A 26,483-nucleotide genomic window follows, 5' to 3' on the forward strand; every position below is an offset into this window, starting at 1 on the left:
ACCGAGCCATACCCCTTCGTATTGGACAGAATTGCCCGTTTCTTCTCCGCCCGCGGCACACTCTTCCCCGCGCACGACACCTTTCCCCGACGCCTCCGCCGCCGCAGCGCTCGCCGCTGCCGCGACCCTTCCCCTCTTCCTCACAGCCGGCGGCCCGGCACCCCTTCCGTCCTTCCTCACGACAGGCCCCAGCCGGCGCAGGCGCCCAGGCGCCCCTTCCCTTCTTCCTCGCGGCGGGCTCCTCTCGTTCTTCCTCGCAGCCGGCGGCGGCACCTCCGTCCTGCGCCGTCCCGCCATCCCTACACCTCCGCCGGCCCACTCCCGCCCCTCTGCCCCTCCACCGGCGTGATGTGGCCACGCGGCGCGTCCCATCCTCCGCTGGCCCGCCCCTACGCCGTCCCGCTCCTGCCCTTCCGCCGGCGTGATGCACTCCATGGCCTCCTCCACCGAGCCCTGCCATGCTCCCCTCGATGCGGCGCGGCGGAGATCGATTCGGTGTCGGGGATACTCAATCCAGCAGTGGCAGAGCTCGATTTAGTGCAGGCAAACCCAAATTCGGCTGCGGCAAGGCTCGATTTGGTGCCAACAAGCCTCAAGCGTCCCCGCGCAAGCATGCCGTCCCTGAGGCACTACGGCTGGCGGCCCTCCAGCTTCCGCTCCGACGCGGCCGCCCACCGCCGCCACTGACCCCTCTCTACCCCGGAGGCGCAACCACGAGCACTCCGTAGCTTCCATTTCGAGGTCGACGACGGAAGAGCGGCATGGTTGGGAGGTAAGAGGAGCGGCGGCCCGTCTTCTCCACGGCCAGCCGCGACGTCCTGTTCTAGCGTCCTCCTCTTTCAATTCCATGTGTATACATCCAAACAGGAATTGAATTGTTTTGCTTCTTAGGATTCCAAGGTCCAATGCATTGGTCATCCAAACAATAGAATTTGAATTGAGTCCATTTCAATACCATGGTTGTTTTGGTATTGAACCCAATTCAATACCATGCCCTCCAATATCGACATCCAAATGGAGCATTAGGGAGACCTGCTTCACATTTCACCACACATGAAACAAATCAGGATTCGGACAAACGTTGAAGCAAACTGAGCTGAGGTGAAGTTTATTTGATTTTGAAAATGGCACAAAATGTGTTGACTATTTACCCAATACCTTCAAGCTAACTCACGGTTATGTTTGTTGTGAGTAAATTACCCCATTTGCTCTTTAATCTAGCCACAAATTTCTTAGAATATTGGTTAATAGTGCACTGGCTTGTCGCCTTGTGCCAATGCGTGCATGAGTCCAACATTTGGTAGACAGAGGGGCAATTGCCATTTTACATTATGCCTATGATGATACTACCATGCTATTTTTCTAGAAAAAAATATATTTTCTCCTTGTTCAAACAAATGTGATGGACTGAAGGTAACTTTTTGTAGGAGTGAAATATTCCGCATTGGTGATGCATTAGAAAATCAAATGTCAATTCAGGAAATATGTACTTGTGAGTGCCTCCCTTTACCTCTGAAGACCACTGTGAACAAAATAGTGAATTGTGCTAATATGAAACCGTTAATAACTTCTCTTATCTGTTGTTTTCCTCTTTAAGAAAAAACTTTTATTTCTCATGGTGGTTAGGATAGATGGGTATCTGTGGCAAAGCGTGCACATACTATACACACTAATGGATTCTTTGATATTGGTAATTGCAACATGACAGCACGATAATAAGCTAATTATTTAGAGTTTAGTGTGCTAGAAAATTGCAGAAACACGTGGGCACACTCGTGCTGGCTATAGTTGTGAACAAGCAGACAATGGAGAGCTGAAACATGAGAACAGGGGCTATCATTGAACCGTTGTGTAATGCTGTGATCGGATGGTTAAACGTGTCTAGGAGTCTGGAGGTGAGGCGAAGACAACTAGCTGTTCATTCTTCCACCGGCAACTTGCATGTTAATTAATGGATCACACAATCTGATTCTGATACTAAACTCGACTGCACCTCACCCGTGCAAGTCAGTTTGCCACCCACAATGCAGACATGACAGCTTCTTAATCAAGCTCTACTAGCGATGCCTCTTGGGTTGAGTGGCTTCTGTTGCAGCTAACCACGATTACAATTTACACATACGAATGATTATTCTTGTTGTCTGCTGGTTTAGCTGTGCAGTTGCTTCAACCTCTTTCGCTATATAAACAGGGAAGGCCAAAGCTGGGAAGACACAATTTCAGCAGCTTCACTTCTCTTTCATCTCCAGAAAGAGGCTTCATAGCTTCTTTTCCATTCCAAACATGGCCTACCACCTGAGATCCGTGAGTGTGCCCTCAAGCCCTCGCTCCAACCAAACCGATGTTGAGGAGCAGCTCCAGAACCTGAAGGCAACCATCTCTGCACCCTCTTCAACCATCGAAACAATAGTTGATGGTCTATCCAAGCTCGGGAGCATCTACAGCTGCATTGATGATCTCATATGCTTTCCGAGCAGCCAGCGTCAGCAGAGGAAGGCAGTGGAGGAAGAGCTTGAGTGCTCTCTCATCTTGCTTGACCTCTGCAGTGCCATGCAAGAGAGCTTTGGGGAGCTCAGGGCGAGCATCCAAGAGATTCATTTGGCTCTCAAGAGAGGAGACGATTTGGCTGTTCAGGCCAAGGCTAAGTCTTATGCCCGCTTGGCCAAGAAGGCGCAGAAGCAAATCAAGAAGATCAACAAGAAGGTTGCTCTTGACAATGAATGCTGCAGGATGATCAAGTTGTTGTCTGAAGCAAGAGAGATCGCTCTATCGATGCTGGAATCGACATTGGACATCCTATCAAAGGAGATCACGGTGCCGAGTGCTAGCAAGTGGTCTCTTGTCTCCAAGGCATTCCAGAAGAAGAGAGTCACATGCGAGGAGGGGCAATTGCAGGTGTTGGAGTTGGAGATTGTTGAGCTTGAAAGCCATATTCAGATTGTCTTTAGGAGACTGATCCAATGCAGGGTTTCCCTTCTGAATACTCTTAGCCTGTAGAAAGATCATACACCAACCAACTCTGATTCCCTGTGATTAGCATCCCACCTTTTAGAGGATTGGCTGATCATCAAAACAATTTTGATGTATATATGAGACAAAGTGTACAGAAAAATACTCGATGAAAGAGCAAAGTTTTGACCATTTCGTGTTATCAATTTTTCTGATCATTTCAATTGGTATTGAAAAAAATGCCCTATATTTATTCTTACTTCTTATTATAAAAAAAATAATTAGTTGTTCGATGAGATGGCCACTGTTAATATCCACATGTGATGTGGCTCAACAACAAGGCGCAAGATCCTTGCAAAGTGGATCTTGCTCTGCTGAACTGCTAGCATGCCAGCTCCAGCCACGAGATTTGAGCTCACAATTGATTATTAGCTTTAAAATAAGCTGCCATACTGATTCTTTATGCCGGAAGATCCAAGGTCAAGAACTTTGGACGGCATGTGGATCAACTCGAAATTGCAAATTTCTGATTCTAAATGCTGGAAGCACAGCAGGCAGCACAATGCGACATGAAGAATAATGAACGCTGAAGTCAACTAGTATTCGACAGGAGGTAGCTCTTCTAACATTAAACTGGGCACTCGTGCAGATGATTTTGCTATCGGTTATCGAAACATCCCACCCTGTGCACGGGCTCAAGTAGGGTTAGAGATGCCTCTAAAGCTGAACAAAGAAAAAAAAAACAGGGGGTAGCTGGCTTTGTCGCTGCAGCACAGCACCTCATCATCGAGCAAAATTTCTCTTATGAATGCTTTAGATTGTAGATCATACACCAACTCAGAAGGTTCCTCATGATTAGCGTCCGCATTTTACAGGATTCGCTAACCATCAAAACAAAATTTTGATGTGTATACGAGAAAATGTACATAAATGTACTCGATGAGAAAAGACACAAGTTTTGGTCCACTTTATGCTGTCATTTTTTTTCTGTTGTTTCCTTTCTCTTGTCCCAGAAAAGAAGAAATAACTAAACTTCATTTTTTGATGTCACGAAAGAATTGTCAGTGGTTTTTCTCTTTGATAATTTGTCAGTGCCATCACAGTTAAGAACTGCACAGGACATGTAACTCAACAGAAGGCACAATATATCTAGTTTCTCTTTGTAACACAGAACAAGGACAGTATAATCACATGAGATATGCCTGCTGAACAACGAGCAAAAGACGCTTGCAGAGTTGATCTTTCTCCCCAAACCCACTAGCCTGCGTGCCAGCTCCAGTCAATTGCTAACACACATCACTAATATGTTAGAACTACTAAGCTGCCTTGCCGACTCCTGTTGCCAACATGAGAAACAACCAGACAAGGCAGCTTGCCAGGCTGAGGGCGAAGCAAGTCAACCCTTCCTTCCGACGAAGCCACGTCTCTTTCCCTGGTCTCAAACTCTCAATGCAAGCTCACCGATCTCACGATCTAGATCTCAACATAAACAAGACACTTGTGCAGACGAGTTGCTGCTGATAGCTGGGACATAGCACTATGCAAGCTTCATCAGGCCACATTCATATATTCCTCTTGCTCTGGATGAACATACAGAAAGCATCAACCTGCCGTGGAGATCGGAGGCTATGTCGAAACAGCAGAGCATTTCGTTGTCAGCGAGATTCTTCATGTCGGGAGGGTCACCGACGCCATTGCTTCTGCTTATTTGGTTATATATACCAGGCAAACCACAGCGTGGTCGACACCATTGCAGCTCAGTTTCCCTCCAGTATTCTTGTCATCTCCAGTTCCAGTCATGGCTTCCATTCTCAGATCTGAAAGTTTGCCATCCAGCCTTCGCTCTGACAAAATCAACATCGAAGAACAGCTGCAGAGCCTCAAGGCAACCATCTCCTCCGCTACCATTGAGACAATTGCCGATGGTATCACGAGGCTTGGAGGAGTGTACACCACCATTGAGGAGATGATGTGCTCACCAAGTGGCCAACTCAGCCTTTGCCAGCCGAAACAGAGGAAATCGGTGGAGCAAGAGCTTGAGAAGTCCCTCATCTTGCTTGACCTCTGCAACAGCATCCAAGAGAACATTTCTGAGCTCAAAACAAGCATCCAGGAGATGCAGCTGGTCATCAAGAGAGAAGATGACTCCGCTATTCAAGCCAAGATCCAGTCTTATATCCGCTTGGCTAAGAAGGCGCAGAAACAGTTCAAGAAGATCAGCAAGAAGCCCACTTCAGTTGATCGGGACAACTGCAGGGTTGTCAGGCAATTGGCAGAAGCTAGAGAGATTGCAATCTCCATGCTTGAATCCTTGACATATCTCCTATCAAAGCAAATTGCGACGCCAAGCTCTAGCAGATGGTCCATTGTCTCCAAGACTTTCCACAAAAGAAGATTAACATGCGAGGAGGAGAAATTGCAGCAGATGGAATTGGTCATTGTTGATCTTGAGAGCGGAGTTGAGACTTTGTTCAGGAAATTGATCCAGAGCAGAGTTTCTCTCCTCAACACTCTCAGTTTGTAGATAGATGGTGCACCAATCCTGTTTCCCTGAGATTGGCATCCGCCTTTTAGAGGATCTGCTGATCAACATACAATTTTGTAGTTTATCAGTAAATGAGCAATTGTACAGAAAAATTACTGAAAAGAAAGTCAGTTTTTGGTCAATTTCCTTCAGTCAACTTCACTGTTTTGTCTTCCGTTGTTATGTTGTGAAGTTTTGACAGAAAGGTTATCTTGGTTTTTTAACCAAATAATACCTAAAAGATGCTCATCATTATTGATGTTTACTGGAGCAGTTCATTGTTGAAGTTGATCTTTGAAATCCCTCATAGCATGTTATGCAGATGCCATGTGTTTCCCTGCAACAAGCAAACGATCCTCGTGCAGTGGATCTTGCCTCCCAAATCCAAAACAAGTCAGCTCCAACACACGAGGTTGAGCGTGGAACTAGCACCAATCACGCTTAGCAGAGCATCTGTTCATATTAAGAATAGCACTGCAGCAAGATAACACGCTTTTCACCAGTATAATATACTAATACTTGGTTAGCAATTCACTAAAATAACCTCTAAAGCATGCAATCATGTCAGGATCTACCAGTGGAGTGAACTAACGTGTCGATTCTGGCTGCCAGTAGCAGGAACATGACAATGTGATAGCTCATCGGTAGGATAGATGATGCGATAGTAAAATTGTACTACACATGGGAGATGAAGGAACAGATTCCATATGCTGGGAAATTAAAATTGCAGAACTCTGTGTGTAAGCAATCGGGGGCTCTTTGCCTAAGAGGAGGAGGGGGTGAATTAGTCACTCTAAAAACCTTAACATATGACTCCAACTAGTTTGCACAAAAATTAAACTAAAACAAGCTATCTGGATGTCCAACTACGATTCACCTTAGTGTGAAACCCTCATCCCAAAAGAGTTTTGCAACATATAGCCAATCCTAATAAGATACTTGTAGCAGCACCGTCCAAATTAAACCGGCTTAAATGCACTAACCATCATTTTAATACTTAATCAAGTTACTGTGCACTTAAAACGGTGTAACCTGACAGGCTGTCGGGTAAAATCCCGATTAAACTACTGTACTCCAGGATCACAATTGCACTTAGACCCGTACGAAGACGAGCACAGGTGTTACCAGCATACAGAAATCTTCAAATTAACTTACAACACCGGTTTTACATAAAAGATTCGAATACAAACGACAGAGTTCAAACGCACAGCGGAAGTTTAAAACTGAGTTCGAAATACAATACGATAGCTACGACGACGATAAAAGGTGAGCTCCACATCCTGCCCACCGATGTGACGCTAACCTGCCCAATCTTCACGGGGAAGACGGGGCCCACTTGACGGTCCAACCTGGAGGAAGCGGCTGTCCAATCCAGGACGCACAGATCTCCTCGAAGTCCGCCGGGACACAACCTGCTCAGAAGGGTTACAACAACAACCCTGAGTATACTAATACTCAGCAAGGCTTACCCGACTCTGGGTATACTTAGCCCAATACCTAGGCATGCAAAGCTTTTTGGCTCTGGAGTTCTTTTGCTGAAAAGCTGCTAAAAGTGAATCCTTATTTTCAATATTTTAGCTCCATTTAGTATACCAAGTATTACTAAGTTCGCCTATTCATCTAAAACACACATGGTAGATTATTTAATCTTCAGAACAAACAGGTAAGGCATTCCATCGCTACCTTTCAATACTTATTCCACTTCTTACTACGATGTGACGCAGTGACCAAGGTTCTCTTAACCGAGAGAGACGGCGAATCGATCCGATTTAACCTTGCAAGGTGGACCTAACTCACACGACACATGTAAGCCCCGTCGGGCCATGCGCGTCAACTGTTCCCACATTACCACGTCATCTGAACTACGCCTGCTAAAACCCAGGTGATGGGCCCCTCGCGGTGAACTCCCGGAGAACCCGGAGGCGGCATCCTATCCAACACCCGCCAACTCCCACGCCCAGCGTAGCATGGCGGAATTCAAATCACCGCTGTAATGTGGTACACAGCTTACCGGTTTCGACTACCTCCTACTTCCGGTATGTGGTTAGTACTGTTCAAACTCGGTCATCAGGGCCAACAACGGTACGGTCCTCAATCGACACAGGCGGGAGTTCATTTTCTCATCTATTCCAACTCATTCCCGCCCGGTCTCAAATTCTTTTTACTCATCAACGCATTTCCAAGCCAAAGCTAAGGGATCAAGATCCTAAACTCGCGAGTGACAGCAATCACTCGACTTCTACCGAAATCCTATTTAGCAAAGCATTTCTATCGACACCTGCATACTAGTATAGGCCCACGGTACCTAGGGAAAACATGCATACTATGGTTCCATTCAACTCCTAGAACATAAATGCACAATACTTAAATAAACATTGAATAATTTTAAATTATGGTTATGCTCCGGGGCTTGCCTTGCAGGTCAGCGGGGTTAACAAAGTCTGCTGGAGCGTGCTCAACGACGACCTCCTGCTGCTCTCCTGCTCGTGGCTCCTGGACCGGCTCAGCAACTAGCTCGTGGACAGCGTCGGTCGTGGCGTCTACACGAATAAAATATGTCATGCAACAGATAGGACACAGAGCAATGCATAAGAGCTTACGATGTGAAAACAAGGTTTAAACATTTAGCCTGAAGTGTTTCCTTCGAAAACAACTACTAAAACGACTTAGGTTAGCATGGATTAACAGGAATTTGCTTTGCATGCACGAAACAATTAACCAGATCAACGCGAAAGCAGTAGGCATGCCTCACAAAATTTTCCAACATAAGCTACTGCTATCAAAGCAATTAACTAACCCTAGCCAGGAAAAAGAACATAAATAGCTCTACCCAAAAGTGTACACCACTAGCACCTGAAATTTTTACAGTGGATTACACATACCAAGAGTGAGCCACTGCAAATTTTTCATAATTTTTAGAGCTATAGAATAAGTGGTACAAAATAAACTAGGTTAAACACAAGTTGAATTTTCATCAGAGAAAAAGTGATAAAATGCATGATTAGGTATTTTTCCTCTGAAGATCATGATTTTAGAAACCTAACAAAATTTGTTTGGCATTTTTCTCATTTTCTGTGAATTTATATGCAATTAGGGACTTTCAGCCGAAAATAGAATAGAAATGAAAAAAAAATATAAAAGGTAAACAGGGGGGGGGCGCTGACAGCCGGGCCCCACATGGCAGTGGGCGCCGGCCCAGCTGCCTTCCCCCTCCCCTGCTTCGCCCGTGCCGCTCTGGGCCGGCTCGGCGGCCAACGGGGCGGCGGCGGCGGCGGTCTAAGCCGCCAGCGGCTCGCCGGCGGCGCGGTATTGCCCGCCCACGGCCAGAGCAGGGCAGTGGGGCAGGCGCGCGGCTTAGGGCGGCGCAGGGCGGGGCGCGGCGGCCTGCGGCGGCGCCGGGGCAGGGCGCGCGGCGGCGGCCGCGTTCCGGCCTGGACCGGGGCGGCCGGCGGTGGGGGCGGGCGGCTCGAGCTCCGGGGAGCCCGGGCGGCTCTAGGGCGCGCGGAGGCGGCGCACGGGGAGGCACAGGGGCGGCTGGCGGCGCGTGCCGGCGGCGGGCGGCGCGTTCCGCGGCGGCGAATCGACGGCGGCGGCGCCGATTCGGGTGGGGAATAAGTCGGGGAGTAGGAGGAGGCCGCGATTGAGCTCACCGTGGGCTCGATTTAGGCGGAGAAGAGCCGGAAGAGGGTCGTCGATGGAGAGGGGCGGAGCTCAGCGAAGAACGTCAATGGCGGCCGTGGTCTGCGGGCTTGATTCGGCTCGGGATGGGGTCGACCGAGGTCGGGAAAGGGTGGAGTGATTTCGGGGTGAGGTCGCACGGCTCTGGGTGCGCGGAATCGAAGCGGAGTGGCGAGGGTTGGCCGGCGGGACGGACGGCGGCGAGCTCTGCTCGAGCTCGGCGTGCGCTGAGGAAGAAGGAGAGGAACGGACTGGGACGGGAAGGTTCCGGGGTGCTTGCGACGATAAGGACGACGCTCGGGCGACGAGGATCACCGGCGGTCGCGACGCGTGGCGACGCTCGCCGACGGCAGACGCCGGCATGGGCGGCCACAGTGGAACTGCTGTCGCTACAGTGAACTCGTTTGAAACAAAAATGACTCGAGTTTGACCCGTTGAAAGTCCAAATTCCATATAGAAACTTGAAATTTGGCCAAAATAAAAGTTGTAGAGGATTAAAAGATCTACAACTTTCGTTTTGGGCGGAAGTTGATTTGGAACTCAGATCAAGGACAAAAACGAGATCGAACATCGCTAAGTAGATGTTTACTAAGCGAACACGATTAGCGCTAACGACGAATTTGAGGCCATGAATAGCGAGTTAACTCTTGATTAGCGAGATGATTAACACAGGGGTGTTACAGCCTTCCCCCCTTAAAAGAATCTCGTCCCGAGATTCAAGCATGAGAGAATTCAACAGGCGGAAAGGGTTCAAAGATGTAGTACCTGGATGAGCGTTTAAAAACTCCGGATACTTGGATTTCAGGAATTCCTCCTTCTCCCAAGTAGCTTCATCTTCGGAGTGATTACTCCATTGTACTTTGAAGAATCGGTTGGTTGTGCGACGAGTAACTCGATCCTTGCGATCAATAATCTTGATAGGATGCTCAGAATAAGTGAGATCAGACTCTAATTGAATCGAGTCACTTGCCACAGCTTCAGTCGGAATTCTAAGGCACAATCTGAGTTGTGACACATGGAAGATGTTATGAACTGCAGAAAGATTTGCCGGAAGATCCAACCGATAAGCCACAGGACCGTATCGTTCCACAATTTGATATGGACCGATGTAGCGGGGAGCTAACTTCCCTTTTATTCCGAATCTTTGCACGCCTTTCCAGGGTGATACTTTCAGATAGACGTGGTCACCGACCTTAAAGACGAGTGGATCTCTTCTTTTATCCGCATAGCTCTTCTGTCGAGACTGTGCAATCTTTAAGTTGGCTTGGATAAGGCGGACTTGTTCTTCGGCCTCTTGAACCATGTCGGGCCCAAAGATTGTTCTTTCCCCAGTTTCAGACCAATTCAGAGGTGTACGGCATCGACGACCGTATAAGGCTTCAAATGGAGCCATTTTGATGCTTTCTTGATAACTATTGTTATAAGAAAATTCAGCTAATGACAAACATTGATCCCATTTCTGTGGATAGGTCAAGACACATGCACGAAGCATATCTTCCAGAATCTGATTAATTCTCTCTGTTTGGCCATCTGTTTGAGGGTGGTAAGCAGAGCTGCGAATCACCCGAGTTCCTAAGCAAGTATGCAATTGTTCCCAAAAGCGAGCAGTGAATTGGCTACCACGATCAGAGATGATAGTCTTGGGTATACCATGCAGGCATAAGATACGCTCAGCATATAACTCCGCATATCTTTTTGTGGAATAACGAGTACTAACTGGAAGAAAATGTGCTGACTTGGTTAACCTGTCGACCACAACCCAAATAGAATCGTAACCCTTTTGAGTTCGAGGCAGGCCAACTATGAAATCCATACTTATATCTTCCCATTTCCATTCTGGAATATTCAAGGGTTGGAGAGTCCCAGCGGGTCTGAGATGACTGGCTTTAACCCTCCGACAGATATCACACTCTGACACATACTTGGCTATTTCCCTTTTCATCCGAGTCCACCAAAATCGTTGCTTCAGGTCTTGGTACATCTTGTTGCTACCCGGATGAATTGATAATCGTGACGTGTGAGCTTCATCAAGGATTTGTTTTCTGAGTTCAAAATTCTTAGGCACCACTAATCGGTTCTTGAACCATAGTACATTCTCAGTATCCTGGTGGAAGCAATTCACTTTAGGGTCTCCTTCTGACAGTCTTCTCTGAATTTCCTTCACCCCTTTATCTTGCTTTTGTGCCGCTATGATGAGGTCACGAAGAGTAGGAGTAAGCTCTAGATGAGCCAATGTGCCATGTGGTACAATACTTAAATTCATCTTTTCCATTTCAAAGCAAAGGGATTCGCTTAATGGTATAGCTGAGATGCAATGACAGTGAGCTTTGCGACTTAGCGCATCGGCAACTACATTCGCCTTGCCAGGATGATAATGCACTTCGAGTTCATAATCTTTAATCAACTCAAGCCATCTTCTTTGACGCATGTTCAAATCAGCTTGAGTGAAAAGATATTTGAGACTCTTGTGATCGGTATAGATGTTGCACAATGAACCTAAAAGATAGTGTCGCCAAATCTTCAGTGAATGGACCACAGCTGCTAATTCAAGATCATGAGTGGGATAGTTTTCTTCATGCCTCTTGAGTGATCGAGAAGCATAAGCAATCACTCGGTTCTCCTGCATCAAGACACAGCCGAGTCCTGTGCCCGAGGCATCACAGTAGACATCGAAAGGTTTTGTAGTATCAGGCTGGGCCAAAATTGGAGCAGAAGTGAGAAGTGTTTTCAATTTCTGGAAAGCTTCCTCACATTGATTACTCCAATAGAACTTGACACCCTTTTTCAGAAGTTCAGTCATCGGCTTCGCAATTCTGGAGAACTCTGGGATGAATCGTCGATAATACCCAGCTAAACCCAAGAAACTGCGGATTTCAGGAACTGAAGTTGGGGCTTCCCAATCGAGTACATCTTGTACTTTACTGGGATCCACAGAGATGCCCTTAGCAGATATGACGTGACCGAGGAATGGTACTTCCTTCAGCCAGAAGTCACACTTGCTGAGTTTGGCATAAAGCTGGTGCTCTCTCAGACGCTGAAGTACTATGCGAAGATGATGAGCATGCTCTTCCTCATTCTTGGAGTAGATTAAGATATCATCAATGAAGACCACGACGAACTTGTCTAACTCCGGCATGAATACCGAATTCATGAGGTACATGAAATACGCTGGAGCATTGGTTAATCCAAAGGACATCACCAAATACTCGTATAACCCATAACGAGTAGAGAATGCTGTTTTTGGTATATCCACCGGTCTGATTTTTATCTGATGATAGCCAGATCGAAGATCTATTTTTGAGAATACCTTAGCTCCGGCTAGTTGATCAAAAAGAATATCGATACGAGGAAGTGGATATTTGTTTTTGATGGTCACTGCATTCAGAGGTCGGTAATCCACACATAGCCTCAGCCCGTGATCTTTCTTCTTTACGAACAGAGCCGGGCAACCCCAAGGTGAGGTGCTCGGTCGGATATAGCCTTTATCCAGCAACTCTTGTAACTGGATTTTTAATTCAGCTAACTCACTGGGAGTCATTCTATATGGCCTTCGAGATATGAGCGCTGTGCCAGGCTGTAACTCAATGACAAACTCAATATCCCGATCGGGAGGCATGCCTGGCAAGTCCTCCGGAAACACATCGGGGTATTGACAAACCACCGGAATTACTTCTAGAACTTTCCCTTCCAGATGATATATGACAGTGGCTGGAATTGCATGCTGGGAAAGATGAATGTCCATAGAACCATACATGGAAGAGTTGAACTGAAGAACACGAGAAGATGTATTGATGATAACGCCATGCTTCTTCATCCAATTCATTCCAAGTATGATATCTATCCCCTGGCTTGGAAGGACAATGGGAGTGAGTGGAAAATTTTTCCCACCCAAGGTAAGGGAAACATTTCGAACTACTTGGGCAGCATTTAACCGGGTGCCAGGTGTCTGAATAACGTAGGGTCTCTCTAGGCATGCTACTTGTAAGTGAAGTCGTGCCACACATGCTTCACTGATAAAGTTATGAGATGCTCCCGAATCAAATAGCACAGTAACAGGGCAGTGATTAACGGAGAACGTACCCGCCATCACTTGGGTGCCCTCCGGGACTTCCTCCAAAGTGGTGTAGTTCACACGACCAGTCTTGGCAGGTACAACCTTCTTTTTCTGATCCTTCTGGCTGGAACCTTGACTCAGTGCTGGAGTCTTGTAGATATTCTGCCGAGGTGGCAGACGGCAGTCTCGTGCAAAGTGCCCCAGGTTACCACAATTGTAACAAGGGTAGTTGTTGGGGCGTGGAGCTTGTAGCATTAGCGGCCTCTGCTGTTGTGTCGGGAAACGAGGTACCCACGGCTGCTGTTGCTGGGGTGGCCTAGCGACCCAACGGCCCTGCTGTGGAGGACGGTTTGAAGCCTGCTGATTCCCTGTCTGAACCAGCTCGTACCTCTGGGGTGCATTGCTGGAGGATCCAGCAGGTGCTTTTCTCTTCTTATCAGCTTTGTGTGCCAGCGTGGCATCTTCCTGCGTGATGGCCTTATTAACCAGATCGGTAAAGTTGTTGCATGTGGTGAGGGCTAGCTTGTCCTGAAGCTTTGTGCTAAGTCCCCTTCTGAAGCAATCTTGCTTCTTTTCATCAGTGTCCACATGAAAACCACCATACTGGGATAGCTGGTTGAAGGTCTGAGCATATTGGAGCACGGTGTTGTTCCCTTGCTTCAGGGCTAGGAACTCTGCCATCTTTCTCCTCATCAAGCTTGTTGGGATGTGGTGGGCTTTAAAAGCTGCCACAAACTCATCCCAGGTGAGACGTGTACCAGCGGGAAGTAGAGCCTTGTGATTGACCCACCATATTTTCGCAGGTCCTCGCAGCTGTTGCGCTGCAAAGGCGGCTTTGTCCATCTCTGTGCAATTGAGGATGCTGAACTTATCCTCAATGGTGCGAATCCAGGCATCAGCCTCAAGGGGATCATCGGCCTTATGGAACAGAGGTGGCTGGGTGGCCAGAAAACCGACATAGTCAGTTTCTGCTGGTGCTAGCGGGGGAGCATGTCGACCTCTGCCGGCATTGACTTGGGCTTGCACCAGTTGCCTTATCAACTCCGTCTGCTCGTTGCGGTCTGCGATAAGAGCTGCAACAGCTTGAGCCAAAGAGGGAGGTTGTTGGGGCAGTGCCTCGTGATTGACATTGTCATGGTTATCACCCATCTGCAAAAATAATCATTCCCCTGGTTAGCCATTTCGCTAGCAAGACTAATCCATGCAAGTAAAGAATGTGCATATATAATATGAACACACGGCATGAATCATTTCTCTCGCGATATGGCTCACCAAGGGAATTAAAATGGCTTGATTCGATTGACACCGCCTCAACTCAACACGTTTCGCCCAGAGTACTTCTACGCATGCAAAACTAAACATCGCTCAACAAAATATCAGATTTGAAGACGGTCAAACGCAACTCATAGCTGAAATTCCACACACTGACAGAAAAGCTCATTACGGAAGTAAAATTTACATTAAGCAGCCACGCTGCTTCAGCTGGAACAAGGTTCAGTACAACCCAAGCCGTGCTACGGCAACAAACTAACATGGGAGAAGGGTTCACAAACGACCCTACAACACACCACTACGGGGTCTTACACGACCCGGCTACACACCACACTAGCGAGGGGTTATCCTACATGACTCGAACTACCGAGGCACAAAAGAATTCTCAACCCAAGGTTAGCCTAGAGCACTATGTTGGTGATCCTACCCAACTATCCTACGGTTAGGCTACACTGCAAGGGGAGAATCAACACTATCCATCCACGTCCTCAGGGAGTCCCGGGTCCCGACTCGACTCCAGACACTCCCTCGATCTCCTCAGGGTCCTCTTCCTCTTCTTCTTCTTCTGGCTCCTCCTCTGCTGCCTCGGCCTCCATCTCTGCTGCTGCCTGCACCTGAGCCTGGGCGTCCTCAATCCACTCCTGGGCCTGCTGAAGCTGCCCCTCAAGGTGCTGCACCATCTGAGTCCTGTTCTCTAACTCCTCCTGCAACTCCTGAATCCTGATCTTCCTTGCTCTGGACTTGGCCTTCAGGGTCTTGATCTTGTCCTGGGTACCAATCATGTGCTGCTCATGGAGGTGAGCCTCTCGAGCCTTGCTCCTGCATATCGCATTCTCCTCACGAAGCTGCTCATACATGTTGCTCAAAGCTGAGGAGTAGCTGAACGAGAGTGCTGTCCTGACGCTGTAGTCGGGCATCATGATGTTCAGGTTGCGGTTCACCCGATCTGTATAGGCCTGAGTAGTCTCATCCCTCAGAGGAAACACACTATAAGGAGTATCTATCACCTCTGCATTATGCTTCTCTGAGAACTCCTCAATAGCCTTCCTAGCTGCAATCTCCCAGGAGTCTGCCAGCTTCCTACCATAGACAGTGAGCTGCCACGAGTCCCAATCCAAGCGAGCGGGGCAAGCAGGAATCTTCACGATCATCTGACAGCGCTCGGTGCCCAGCAAGCTAGACTCGTGTCCGGAGTACTGTGGGGGCTCAGTGTAGTCAAACGCCCTGAGCATCTGCCACAGCAGACGAGGAAAGTGGCCGGTGTGGAGGGCACTGGAGTGCGCCCAACCCTCAGCGTCCACGATCACGTGCGTGAAGCTAGCCATCTGTAAGAACACATAACGCTAGCGTAAGTCACAGATTTTTTTTTTAAAAGAACAGATTTAAACTTGGTAACGCAACACAAATAAATTTTTAAGAACACATAGTAAAAACATGGTGATCCAAGTAAATTTTTGTGAAGTGCTACCGAAGGTAACCAAAAATAAACAACAACTCAGGAATGCAAGATGCAAGATGCATGCCACGTTCTAGCGTTTCTCACCCAAACAAGTACCAAAATATGGTATACGAGAACAATCGGTGGCACAATTACGTACTCTCTCTATATATATAGACTAGTCGTTCCTACGATCAAGGATTTTATAACGCGCTTACGTGGTTAGTTTCCTGCAGAAGAGCACAGAGACAGATATAAATATCCATTTCTGGACCCTTCGTACCAGCACACACGAACGGCCCCCATATGTCCTACGCCACACGGGTAACGCATATGCAGTTTCCCACATATTCACACATACATTACCATCCACTATAGAGATGGCACCCAGACGTTCGACGCTGAATGGGCAGCGCTGCATACGTCATAACAACGTATTCACTTCCCGTACACTCGCCTTACGGGACATCCAAGGGTAGACGTGTCCCAAGGGTCACGGTCATAACCAACCGCATGACAGGTTTACATCTCGTAACATTGCCTTACGAAATGGCCGTGATCACAATCACACGGCATGAAATCCGCACTCCATATCAGGCGGCAGATAGCGACAGGCTCGTTTGAATTGAGCCTTATCACCTCCTCGTATGCTCAACATACGGGACCCGCGCACGTATGAAACACGTGGGCTATTCTAAGGACTACCAGAATGCTTACCTTGCTTACCTTAGCGTAGGTGCGTCGTTACCGAAATAAGGTTTAACAAAAAGTAAAAGCTGGAAGTGCTGGAATAAAATAGATACTTAGTTGCCACCTAACTTATATAACATAATTAGGGCATACGAACTATCTATTCTATTCCTTAGCGCATTTAGCGTCAACTTTTCAAAAAACCCAAAATCGTTGCAAGGTAATCACCCCAGTGCAATTTAGAGCTCTGATGCCAGCTGTAGCAGCACCGTCCAAATTAAACCGGCTTAAATGCACTAACCATCATTTTAATACTTAATCAAGTTACTGTGCACTTAAAACGGTGTAACCTGACAGGCTGTCGGGTAAAATCCCGATTAAACTACTGTACTCCAGGATCACAATTGCACTTAGACCCGTACGAAGACGAGCACAGGTGTTACCAGCATACAGAAATCTTCAAATTAACTTACAACACCGGTTTTACATAAAAGATTCGAATACAAACGACAGAGTTCAAACGCACAGCGGAAGTTTAAAACTGAGTTCGAAATACAATACGATAGCTACGACGACGATAAAAGGTGAGCTCCACATCCTGCCCACCGATGTGACGCTAACCTGCCCAATCTTCACGGGGAAGACGGGGCCCACTCGACGGTCCAACCTGGAGGAAGCGGCTGTCCAATCTAGGACGCACAGATCTCCTCGAAGTCCGCCGGGACACAACCTGCTCAGAAGGGTTACAACAACAACCCTGAGTATACTAATACTCAGCAAGGCTTACCCGACTCTGGGTATACTTAGCCCAATACCTAGGCATGCAAAGCTTTTTGGCTCTGGAGTTCTTTTGCTGAAAAGCTGCTAAAAGTGAATCCTTATTTTCAATATTTTAGCTCCATTTAGTATACCAAGTATTACTAAGTTCGCCTATTCATCTAAAACACACATGGTAGATTATTTAATCTTCAGAACAAACAGGTAAGGCATTCCATCGCTACCTTTCAATACTTATTCCACTTCTTACTACGATGTGACGCAGTGACCAAGGTTCTCTTAACCGAGAGAGACGGCGAATCGATCCGATTTAACCTTGCAAGGTGGACCTAACTCACACGACACATGTAAGCCCCGTCGGGCCATGCGCGTCAACTGTTCCCACATTACCACGGCATCTGAACTACGCCTGCTAAAACCCAGGTGATGGGCCCCTCGCGGTGAACTCCCGGAGAACCCGGAGGCGGCATCCTATCCAACACCCGCCAACTCCCACGCCCAGCGTAGCATGGCGGAATTCAAATCACCGCTGTAATGTGGTACACAGCTTACCGGTTTCGACTACCTCCTACTTCCGGTATGTGGTTAGTACTGTTCAAACTCGGTCATCAGGGCCAACAACGGTACGGTCCTCAATCGACACAGGCGGGAGTTCATTTTCTCATCTATTCCAACTCATTCCCGCCCGGTCTCAAATTCTTTTTACTCATCAACGCATTTCCAAGCCAAAGCTAAGGGATCAAGATCCTAAACTCGCGAGTGACAGCAATCACTCGACTTCTACCGAAATCCTATTTAGCAAAGCATTTCTATCGACACCTGCATACTAGTATAGGCCCACGGTACCTAGGGAAAACATGCATACTATGGTTCCATTCAACTCCTAGAACATAAATGCACAATACTTAAATAAACATTGAATAATTTTAAATTATGGTTATGCTCCGGGGCTTGCCTTGCAGGTCAGCGGGGTTAACAAAGTCTGCTGGAGCGTGCTCAACGACGACCTCCTGCTGCTCTCCTGCTCGTGGCTCCTGGACCGGCTCAGCAACTAGCTCGTGGACAGCGTCGGTCGTGGCGTCTACACGAATAAAATATGTCATGCAACAGATAGGACACAGAGCAATGCATAAGAGCTTACGATGTGAAAACAAGGTTTAAACATTTAGCCTGAAGTGTTTCCTTCGAAAACAACTACTAAAACGACTTAGGTTAGCATGGATTAACAGGAATTTGCTTTGCATGCACGAAACAATTAACCAGATCAACGCGAAAGCAGTAGGCATGCCTCACAAAATTTTCCAACATAAGCTACTGCTATCAAAGCAATTAACTAACCCTAGCCAGGAAAAAGAACATAAATAGCTCTACCCAAAAGTGTACACCACTAGCACCTGAAATTTTTACAGTGGATTACACATACCAAGAGTGAGCCACTGCAAATTTTTCATAATTTTTAGAGCTATAGAATAAGTGGTACAAAATAAACTAGGTTAAACACAAGTTGAATTTTCATCAGAGAAAAAGTGATAAAATGCATGATTAGGTATTTTTCCTCTGAAGATCATGATTTTAGAAACCTAACAAAATTTGTTTGGCATTTTTCTCATTTTCTGTGAATTTATATGCAATTAGGGACTTTCAGCCGAAAATAGAATAGAAATGAAAAAAAAATATAAAAGGTAAACAGGGGGGGGCGCTGACAGCCGGGCCCCACATGGCAGTGGGCGCCGGCCCAGCTGCCTTCCCCCTCCCCTGCTTCGCCCGTGCCGCTCTGGGCCGGCTCGGCGGCCAACGGGGCGGCGGCGGCGGCGGTCTAAGCCGCCAGCGCCTCGCCGGCGGCGCGGTATTGCCCGCCCACGGCCAGAGCAGGGCAGTGGGGCAGGCGCGCGGCTTAGGGCGGCGCAGGGCGGGGCGCGGCGGCCTGCGGCGGCGCCGGGGCAGGGCGCGCGGCGGCGGCCGCGTTCCGGCCTGGACCGGGGCGGCCGGCGGTGGGGGCGGGCGGCTCGAGCTCCGGGGAGCCCGGGCGGCTCTAGGGCGCGCGGAGGCGGCGCACGGGGAGGCACAGGGGCGGCTGGCGGCGCGTGCCGGCGGCGGGCGGCGCGTTCCGCGGCGGCGAATCGACGGCGGCGGCGCCGATTCGGGTGGGGAATAAGTCGGGGAGTAGGAGGAGGCCGCGATTGAGCTCACCGTGGGCTCGATTTAGGCGGAGAAGAGCCGGAAGAGGGTCGTCGATGGAGAGGGGCGGAGCTCAGCGAAGAACGTCAATGGCGGCCGTGGTCTGCGGGCTTGATTCGGCTCGGGATGGGGTCGACCGAGGTCGGGAAAGGGTGGAGTGATTTCGGGGTGAGGTCGCGCGGCTCTGGGTGCGCGGAATCGAAGCGGAGTGGCGAGGGTTGGCCGGCGGGACGGACGGCGGCGAGCTCTGCTCGAGCTCGGCGTGCGCTGAGGAAGAAGGAGAGGAACGGACTGGGACGGGAAGGTTCCGGGGTGCTTGCGACGATAAGGACGGCGCTCGGGCGACGAGGATCACCGGCGGTCGCGACGCGTGGCGACGCTCGCCGACGGCAGACGCCGGCATGGGCGGCCACAGTGGAACTGCTGTCGCTACAGTGAACTCGTTTGAAACAAAAATGACTCGAGTTTGACCCGTTGAAAGTCCAAATTCGATATAGAAACTTGAAATTTGGCCAAAATAAAAGTTGTAGAGGATTAAAAGATCTACAACTTTCGTTTTGGGCGGAAGTTGATTTGGAACTCAGATCAAGGACAAAAACGAGATCGAACATCGCTAAGTAGATGTTTACTAAGCGAACACGATTAGCGCTAACGACGAATTTGAGGCCATGAATAGCGAGTTAACTCTTGATTAGCGAGACGATTAACACAGGGGTGTTACAATACTACACTAAGAAAGTAAAGGCACACAAGTTGCAATATGAAATGCGGAAGCTTAAAAAAGAGGGATAAGAGAAAGCGAACTCTCGACATGAGGATATATCTCGTGGTTCGGTTTGCCACAAAGGCGCCCCTACGTCCACGTTGTTAAAGCACTCACGAAGAGTATCGCTTCCCGACAATCAAGTGTCTTCCGTGAACACAATCACGGTCACCTTGATCCCGATCTTCACTAAGGGAGATTGCCCACGAAGGGGGGGTCTCCGTCCCCCGCACAATGTCATCGACGCCGCTCCACACCAAGCCGGAGGGTCATTGACTTGCCGGCGAGCCACCAAAGCTCCAAGGATGGTCGGCGCAACAAGATACAAGGATGGTTCACTCTAAAATCACAGTACAAGGATCTAAACCTTGCTTGATCACTCACTCAAGAGCTAATCTTGCACTAACACTCACAAAGCTTGTGCTAAGGACTAAGGATTTAATCTTTATGCTCTTGGATGGCTTGGAGGTGTTTTTGGGTGTGTGTGGGATGTCTAGTAACTCCAGCAAACTTCAAATGGCCGGGGTGAGGCGTATATATAGGCCACCAAGTCTTGTAGCCGTTGCTCCAACGGTCAGCAGAAAACAGCATACCATCGGATGAACCGATGCCTCTGCATGGGGGTGGCGTCGGTTCATCCGGTCACTCTCAGACCTGAAGTAGCCGTTGAGCTTCTGATGCACTGTCTGCATCACCATCGGTTTAACCGATGACTGGGTGTCGGTTAAACCGGTCACTCACAGCACTCAACTAGCCGTTGGACCTCTTTCTCTCCTGCTAACGTCATTACACCGGTGTTATGCTCTGATGCACCACCGGTTCAACCGGTGCTGAAGGCGTGGCTCCTGCGCCCTTGACATCGTCTCTGGAACATAGTACATTGAATGCACCGATGCCTCTCTTGACACCGTCGGTTCATCCGGTGCTTCACTTCTTTCTTCACTTGATCTCCAGAGGCGCACAGACATGTGCCAAAGCCAGGGCGTCGGATCTTCCGACATCCATCCGATGCACCGATGCTATAGGCATCGGTTCTTCTAGTGCTACTGATTTCAGTAGAACTCGTCCAATTCAGCATTTCTTTGAGTTCTTTCTTCATGTTTTGCTTTGTATGGCCTTTTTGCTTCATTCCTGGGATCTAGAAATGTTCACTTAACAAAGCCATTAGTCCCATTGATTGCGTTGTCATACGATCACCAAAATCACTCGAAATGGCATAAAAGGTGCCATGTTCGTTACAATCTCCCCATTTTGGTGATTGATGACAACACAATCAAAGCAAGCATAAAATTTGCAAAAATTGACAAATTGAACCACTTACACTCGCTTGGATGCTTACCATCATCCAATGACGATTTGGCCTCCCCCTAAAACCATGATCCCCTTTGTTCCTCCCCCTATTTGTTACTCCTCTCTCATGTGTTGACTTGATCCACTTGGTATTTTCCCCCCTTTGGAATATACTTTTCCTTCTTGGGAACATCTCTCCCCTATTGTTGGGAACATGCCGTGCTTTGATCCACATCTCTCCCCCTTTGGAATCAAATCACCTAAAAGGTCTTGCACCTAAAAGGTCTTGCAAAACAATATAGCTCAAGAAAAGATTAGTAGCATAGGGAGTTAGTTCCATGATTCATGATCCAATTGTATGATATCAATGAAGATATCAATTGAAAATTTACTAAAGTGGATCACAAAATCACAAAACTAGCATGACATGAGCTAAGCTTTCCACAAGTGTGTACAACATGATAAAGTGAAAATCAAGTGTACAACTAAAAGATTCAACAAGAAAGCTTAGATCCTATCATGCACGGAGGTAGCTCTAAAAAAGATAACAAATTAACAATTATACCAATTGAATGAGTTTAGAACCTTGCATACCTCCGGGGGTCTCTTTGTTTATCTTGCATGTACCAATTGAAAGTGACTTGCAATCAATTGAAAGTCTTTAAAGGAAGAGCAGTTGGTACACCAAGGATAGGCAAATGTATGAGCACATAGCCTATGAACTTAGATATGAGCATTTAAGTTCAATAAATTATGGCTCAATATGCATGAAAGCACATTGTTTTATCTAATCACTCTTATAGAGTTGTTTGTTCACATTGGTTGTGAATAATATTCTCTTAGAGTGTTAACTCCATCGTGAGACTACAAACGATAAACTTGCAAACACATTAGTCTCAAAATCACAAACCATAGAGTGAACTCCCCCTAAATGTGTGCATTTAGTGTTTGAATCACCAAGCAAATATATGCACATTGATGTTGACACAATTGGGAAGTTTACCCTATAGCTTGTGTTCATGGTACACATATGAAATACATACCTCATGAGGTCAATGTACCATGAAGGGTAAACTTGTGTAGCTTTCTACACACTTATCAAACCATGTAGGTTGCTCATGGGTTAGAATCATGACACAGGCAACCCACCATATATGACACTAGGAGATGTAATGTATGCTAACATCCTAGCAAAATCAATGGAGCTACATGATGCTTGCATTGAAATCTAGCTACCATTACCTTATGGGAGACTTGGGCAACAAATGTCCAAGTTGTGAGCTTAGCTTGTTTGGTTTGAACCTTCACTTCAACTTGTAAGCTAAGCCTCCAAATCCCCCGAAGCCATTCTTGGGCTTCAAGTCTCCGTTGAAACCCACACCATTTGAGGCCCCTTCATATTGGTGATGATGTCCTTGGGCACCCAAATAGAGTGGTTCCAATTTCTTTCCTTCTTCCCAACCTTGTGAGCAATCATCTTGCCATTGGTCTTCTTTTTATCACATAGGAGGTGCTATTGCTTTTGTTCCTCCGGTTGGGCTTGGTGTAGATGAGAGAACTCTTGATTGTGAGCTTTTTCTTGTTCTTCTCATCCGGAAGCTTCTTCTTTGGTTGAGGACACTTGTTGGACTTGTGGCCTTCTTTGTGGCACTTTGAGCAAGTCACGGTGGACCCCTTCTAAAGCTTCTTCACCGTGTCTTCACGGTTATCTTGAGAAGGTTGGACATTGCTCTCTATGTCTTTGCCCTTCAATCTATACAAGTTTTTCATGAGTCTTTCCACTTCTATCTTGAGCTCATCATTTTCCTTGGCAATGAGATCATCACATGATTCTACAACAACATTCTCATAGCATTTCTCATTGCAAGAGTTAGAGCAAGAATCATCAATTAAATCAATGCAAGAAGTTGAAGCATCTACCATAGAGATAGGAATTGCACAAGGGATAGTTTGCTTCATTCCCAAAGAGTCATTAGTATCATTAATGCTCCTAAATTTTAATTTAAGCTCTTCATGCTCCTTGCTAAGCAATTTGAATTTGCACATCAAATCTTCAAAATTTGTAGCAAGTGAAGCATTTAGATCTTTGAGAGCACTAAGGTTTTTGATTTCCTTTGATTGCTTCTTAATGACTTTTTGGTTCTCATGAACAAGGTCAAGAAGTTCATCAATTGAAGGAGAGTCGGAGTCATCATCACTTACATTGCTATCCTTACCTTTGGTCATAAAGCAAGTGTTGGATGATGATCCCATGCGGGTGGTGAATTTCTTATTTGATTCATCACTCGAACTTGCACTTGATTCTTCACCACCGCTAACCCATTCATCAAATATGGCAAATGATTCATGCTTGGGCTTCTTCTCCTTCTTTTGCTTGTTCTTCTTGAACTTCTTCTCAACCTTCATAAGTTGATGGTGAGGCCCATCTTTGAGGAAGACCATATACCCCATTGAGTTGATTTTCTTCAAGCATTTGTTTATCTTCTTTACTTGCTTGTAGAGGTTGGGGTGCATTGGTTCTTTATCATCACTTGAGGAGGTTCTTGCATCCTCTTCTTACTCATCACTAGAGCTACCTTTGATGGCCATCTTCTTCAACTTCTTGAGTTGCTTGCATGCAAGTGCACTATGTGTTGGTGAAGAAGATGATGTTTTTGTCTTGATGTCATTGCGTAGCTCATGGGTGATCACCTTGTTGAGAACTTGATTTGGTGTCATTGTGTCAAGTTCTTTCTCATATAGAATTGTGGTCACCAAATCATAGTCAGGCCTTCGGAGTGAGTGAAGGATCTTGCGAATGAGTTCCAAATCTTCAATTTGCTTCACACCTAAGGAATTAATCCCATTCACAAGAGTGTTCAAGCGTGAGTACATAGATTCGGCATTCTCATCATCAAGTTGCTTAAAGCTATTAAGCTTATCAATGAGAACATGATATCTTTCGTTGGCAACATCCTCCGTGTCTTCATGGTTCTCAATGATAGTCTTCCATAACTTTTGAGCATTTTCACAAGAAAAAACACGATTGAACACATTGTCACTAAGAGAAGACAAGATAATATATTTAGCGGTGACATCATATTGCTTCCCTTGTTGACCATTATTTTTTACCCATTCACTCACAACTCTCCAAACATTTAGCCTGGTTGCTTGGAGACGGGCTTGCATTAAGACTTTCCATCGTTGGAAGCCCGTGCCATCGAACCATGGAGCGGGTCTAAAAGGATCCATCCTTTCCCCCTAAGAGCTAACTCACTAGGCGGTGAAGCCTACCGATCTAATGAGCCGGTAAACACAAATTTGCCAGTGGAATTGGCTTTCTTTGTGAGAGAAGTGAGTCCCGGCTCTGATACCAATTATAAGCGATCGGGTGCTCTTGCCTAAGAGGGGGAGGGGGTGAATTAGGCACTCTAAAAACCTTAACCTATGGCTCCAACTAGTTTGCACAAAACTTAAACTAAAACAAGCTATCTGGATGTGCAACTACGGTTCACCTTAGTGTGAAACCCTCATTCCAAAAGAATTTTGCAACCTATAGCCAATCCTAGTAAGATACTACACTAAGAAAGTAAAAGCACACAAATTGCAATATGAAATGCGGAAGCTTAAAAGAGAGGGATGAGAGAAAGCGAACTCTCGACATGAGGATATATCCCGTGGTTCGGTTTGCCACAAAAGCGCCCCTACGTCCACGTTGTTGAAGCACTCACGAAGAGTATCGCTTCCCGGTAATCAAGTGTCTTCCGTGAACACAATCACGGTCACCTTGATCCCGATCTTCACTAAGGGAGATTGCCCACGAAGGGGGGGTCTCCGTCCCCCACACAATGTCGTCGACGCCGCTCCACACCAAGCCGGAGGGTCGTTGACTTGCCGGCGAGCCACCAAAGCTCCAAGGATGGTCGGAGCACCAAGATACAAGGATGGTTCACTCTAGAATCACAGCACAAGGATCTAAACCTTGCTTGATCACTCACTCAAGAGCTAACCTTGCACTAACACTCACAAAGCTTGTGCTAAGAACTAAAGATTTGATCTTTATGCTCTTGGATGGCTTGGAGGTTCTCTTGGGTGTGTGTGGGATGTCCAGTAACTCCAGCAAACTTCAAATAGCCAGGGTGAGGCGTATATATAGGCCACCAAGTCTTGTAGCCGTTGCTCCAACGGTCAGCAAAAAATAGCATAACATCGGATGAACCGATGCCTCTGCATGGGGTGGCGTCGGTTCATCCGGTCACTCTCAGACCTGAAGTAGCCGTTGAGCTTCTGACGCACTGTCTGCAGCACCATCGGTTTAACCGATGACTGGGTGTCGGTTAAACCGGTCACTCACAGCACTCAACTAGCCGTTGGACCTCTTTCTCTCTTGCTAACGTCATTACACCGGTGTTATGCTCCGATGCACCACCAGTTCAACCGGTGCTGAAGGCGTGGCTCCTGCGCCCTTGACATCGTCTCTGGAACATAGTACATTAAATGCACCGATACCTCTCTTGACATCGTCGGTTCATCCGGTGCTTCACTTCTTTCTTCACTTGATCTCCAGAGACGCACAGACATGTGCCAAAGCCAGGGCGTCGGATCTTCCGACATCCATCCGATGCACCGATGCTATAGGCATCGGTTCTTCTGGTGCTACTAATTTCAGTAGAACTCGTCCAATTCAGCATTTCTTTGAGTTCTTTCTTCATGTTTTGCTTTGTATGGCCTTTTTGCTTCATTCCTGGGATCTAGAAATGTTCACTTAACAAAGTCATTAGTCCCATTGATTGCGTTGTCATACGATCACCAAAATCACTCGAAATGGCATAAAATGTGTCATGTTCGTTACACGGTGTGATGTGTCCACCATCAACATGGTGCCATCAGA

The 26,483-nt window shown here is 47.2% G+C and overlaps 2 protein-coding genes across 5 annotated transcripts; both read left to right on the forward strand.

Moving 5' to 3' along the window:
• On the forward strand, positions 1-3,155 carry LOC120713800. Of its 4 annotated transcripts, none has more exons than XM_039999771.1 (3): positions 1-1,101; positions 1,428-1,492; positions 2,192-3,155. In XM_039999771.1, the coding sequence occupies exons 2-3, from the start codon at positions 1,468-1,470 to the stop codon at positions 2,995-2,997; spliced, it is 831 nt and encodes a 276-aa protein (XP_039855705.1). In that variant the 5' UTR covers positions 1-1,101; positions 1,428-1,467; the 3' UTR covers positions 2,998-3,155. The 4 variants fall into 4 exon arrangements, with proteins under 4 accessions (XP_039855705.1, XP_039855704.1, XP_039855706.1 ...); XM_039999770.1 differs by having other exon boundaries at positions 1-772; positions 892-1,492; XM_039999772.1 differs by lacking the exon at positions 1,428-1,492 and having other exon boundaries at positions 3-1,101.
• A 1,370-nt stretch (positions 3,156-4,525) lies between these two features.
• LOC120713802 lies at positions 4,526-5,616 on the forward strand. Its single transcript, XM_039999775.1, has one exon. It carries the CDS (start codon positions 4,748-4,750, stop codon positions 5,471-5,473), a length of 726 nt encoding a protein of 241 aa, XP_039855709.1. The 5' UTR covers positions 4,526-4,747; the 3' UTR covers positions 5,474-5,616.
• The last annotated feature ends 20,867 nt before the right edge of the window (positions 5,617-26,483 follow it).

Source organism: Panicum virgatum, chromosome 6K (assembly GCF_016808335.1).
Source record: "Panicum virgatum strain AP13 chromosome 6K, P.virgatum_v5, whole genome shotgun sequence".
In the NCBI taxonomy this organism is placed as follows: Eukaryota; Viridiplantae; Streptophyta; class Magnoliopsida; order Poales; family Poaceae; genus Panicum; species Panicum virgatum.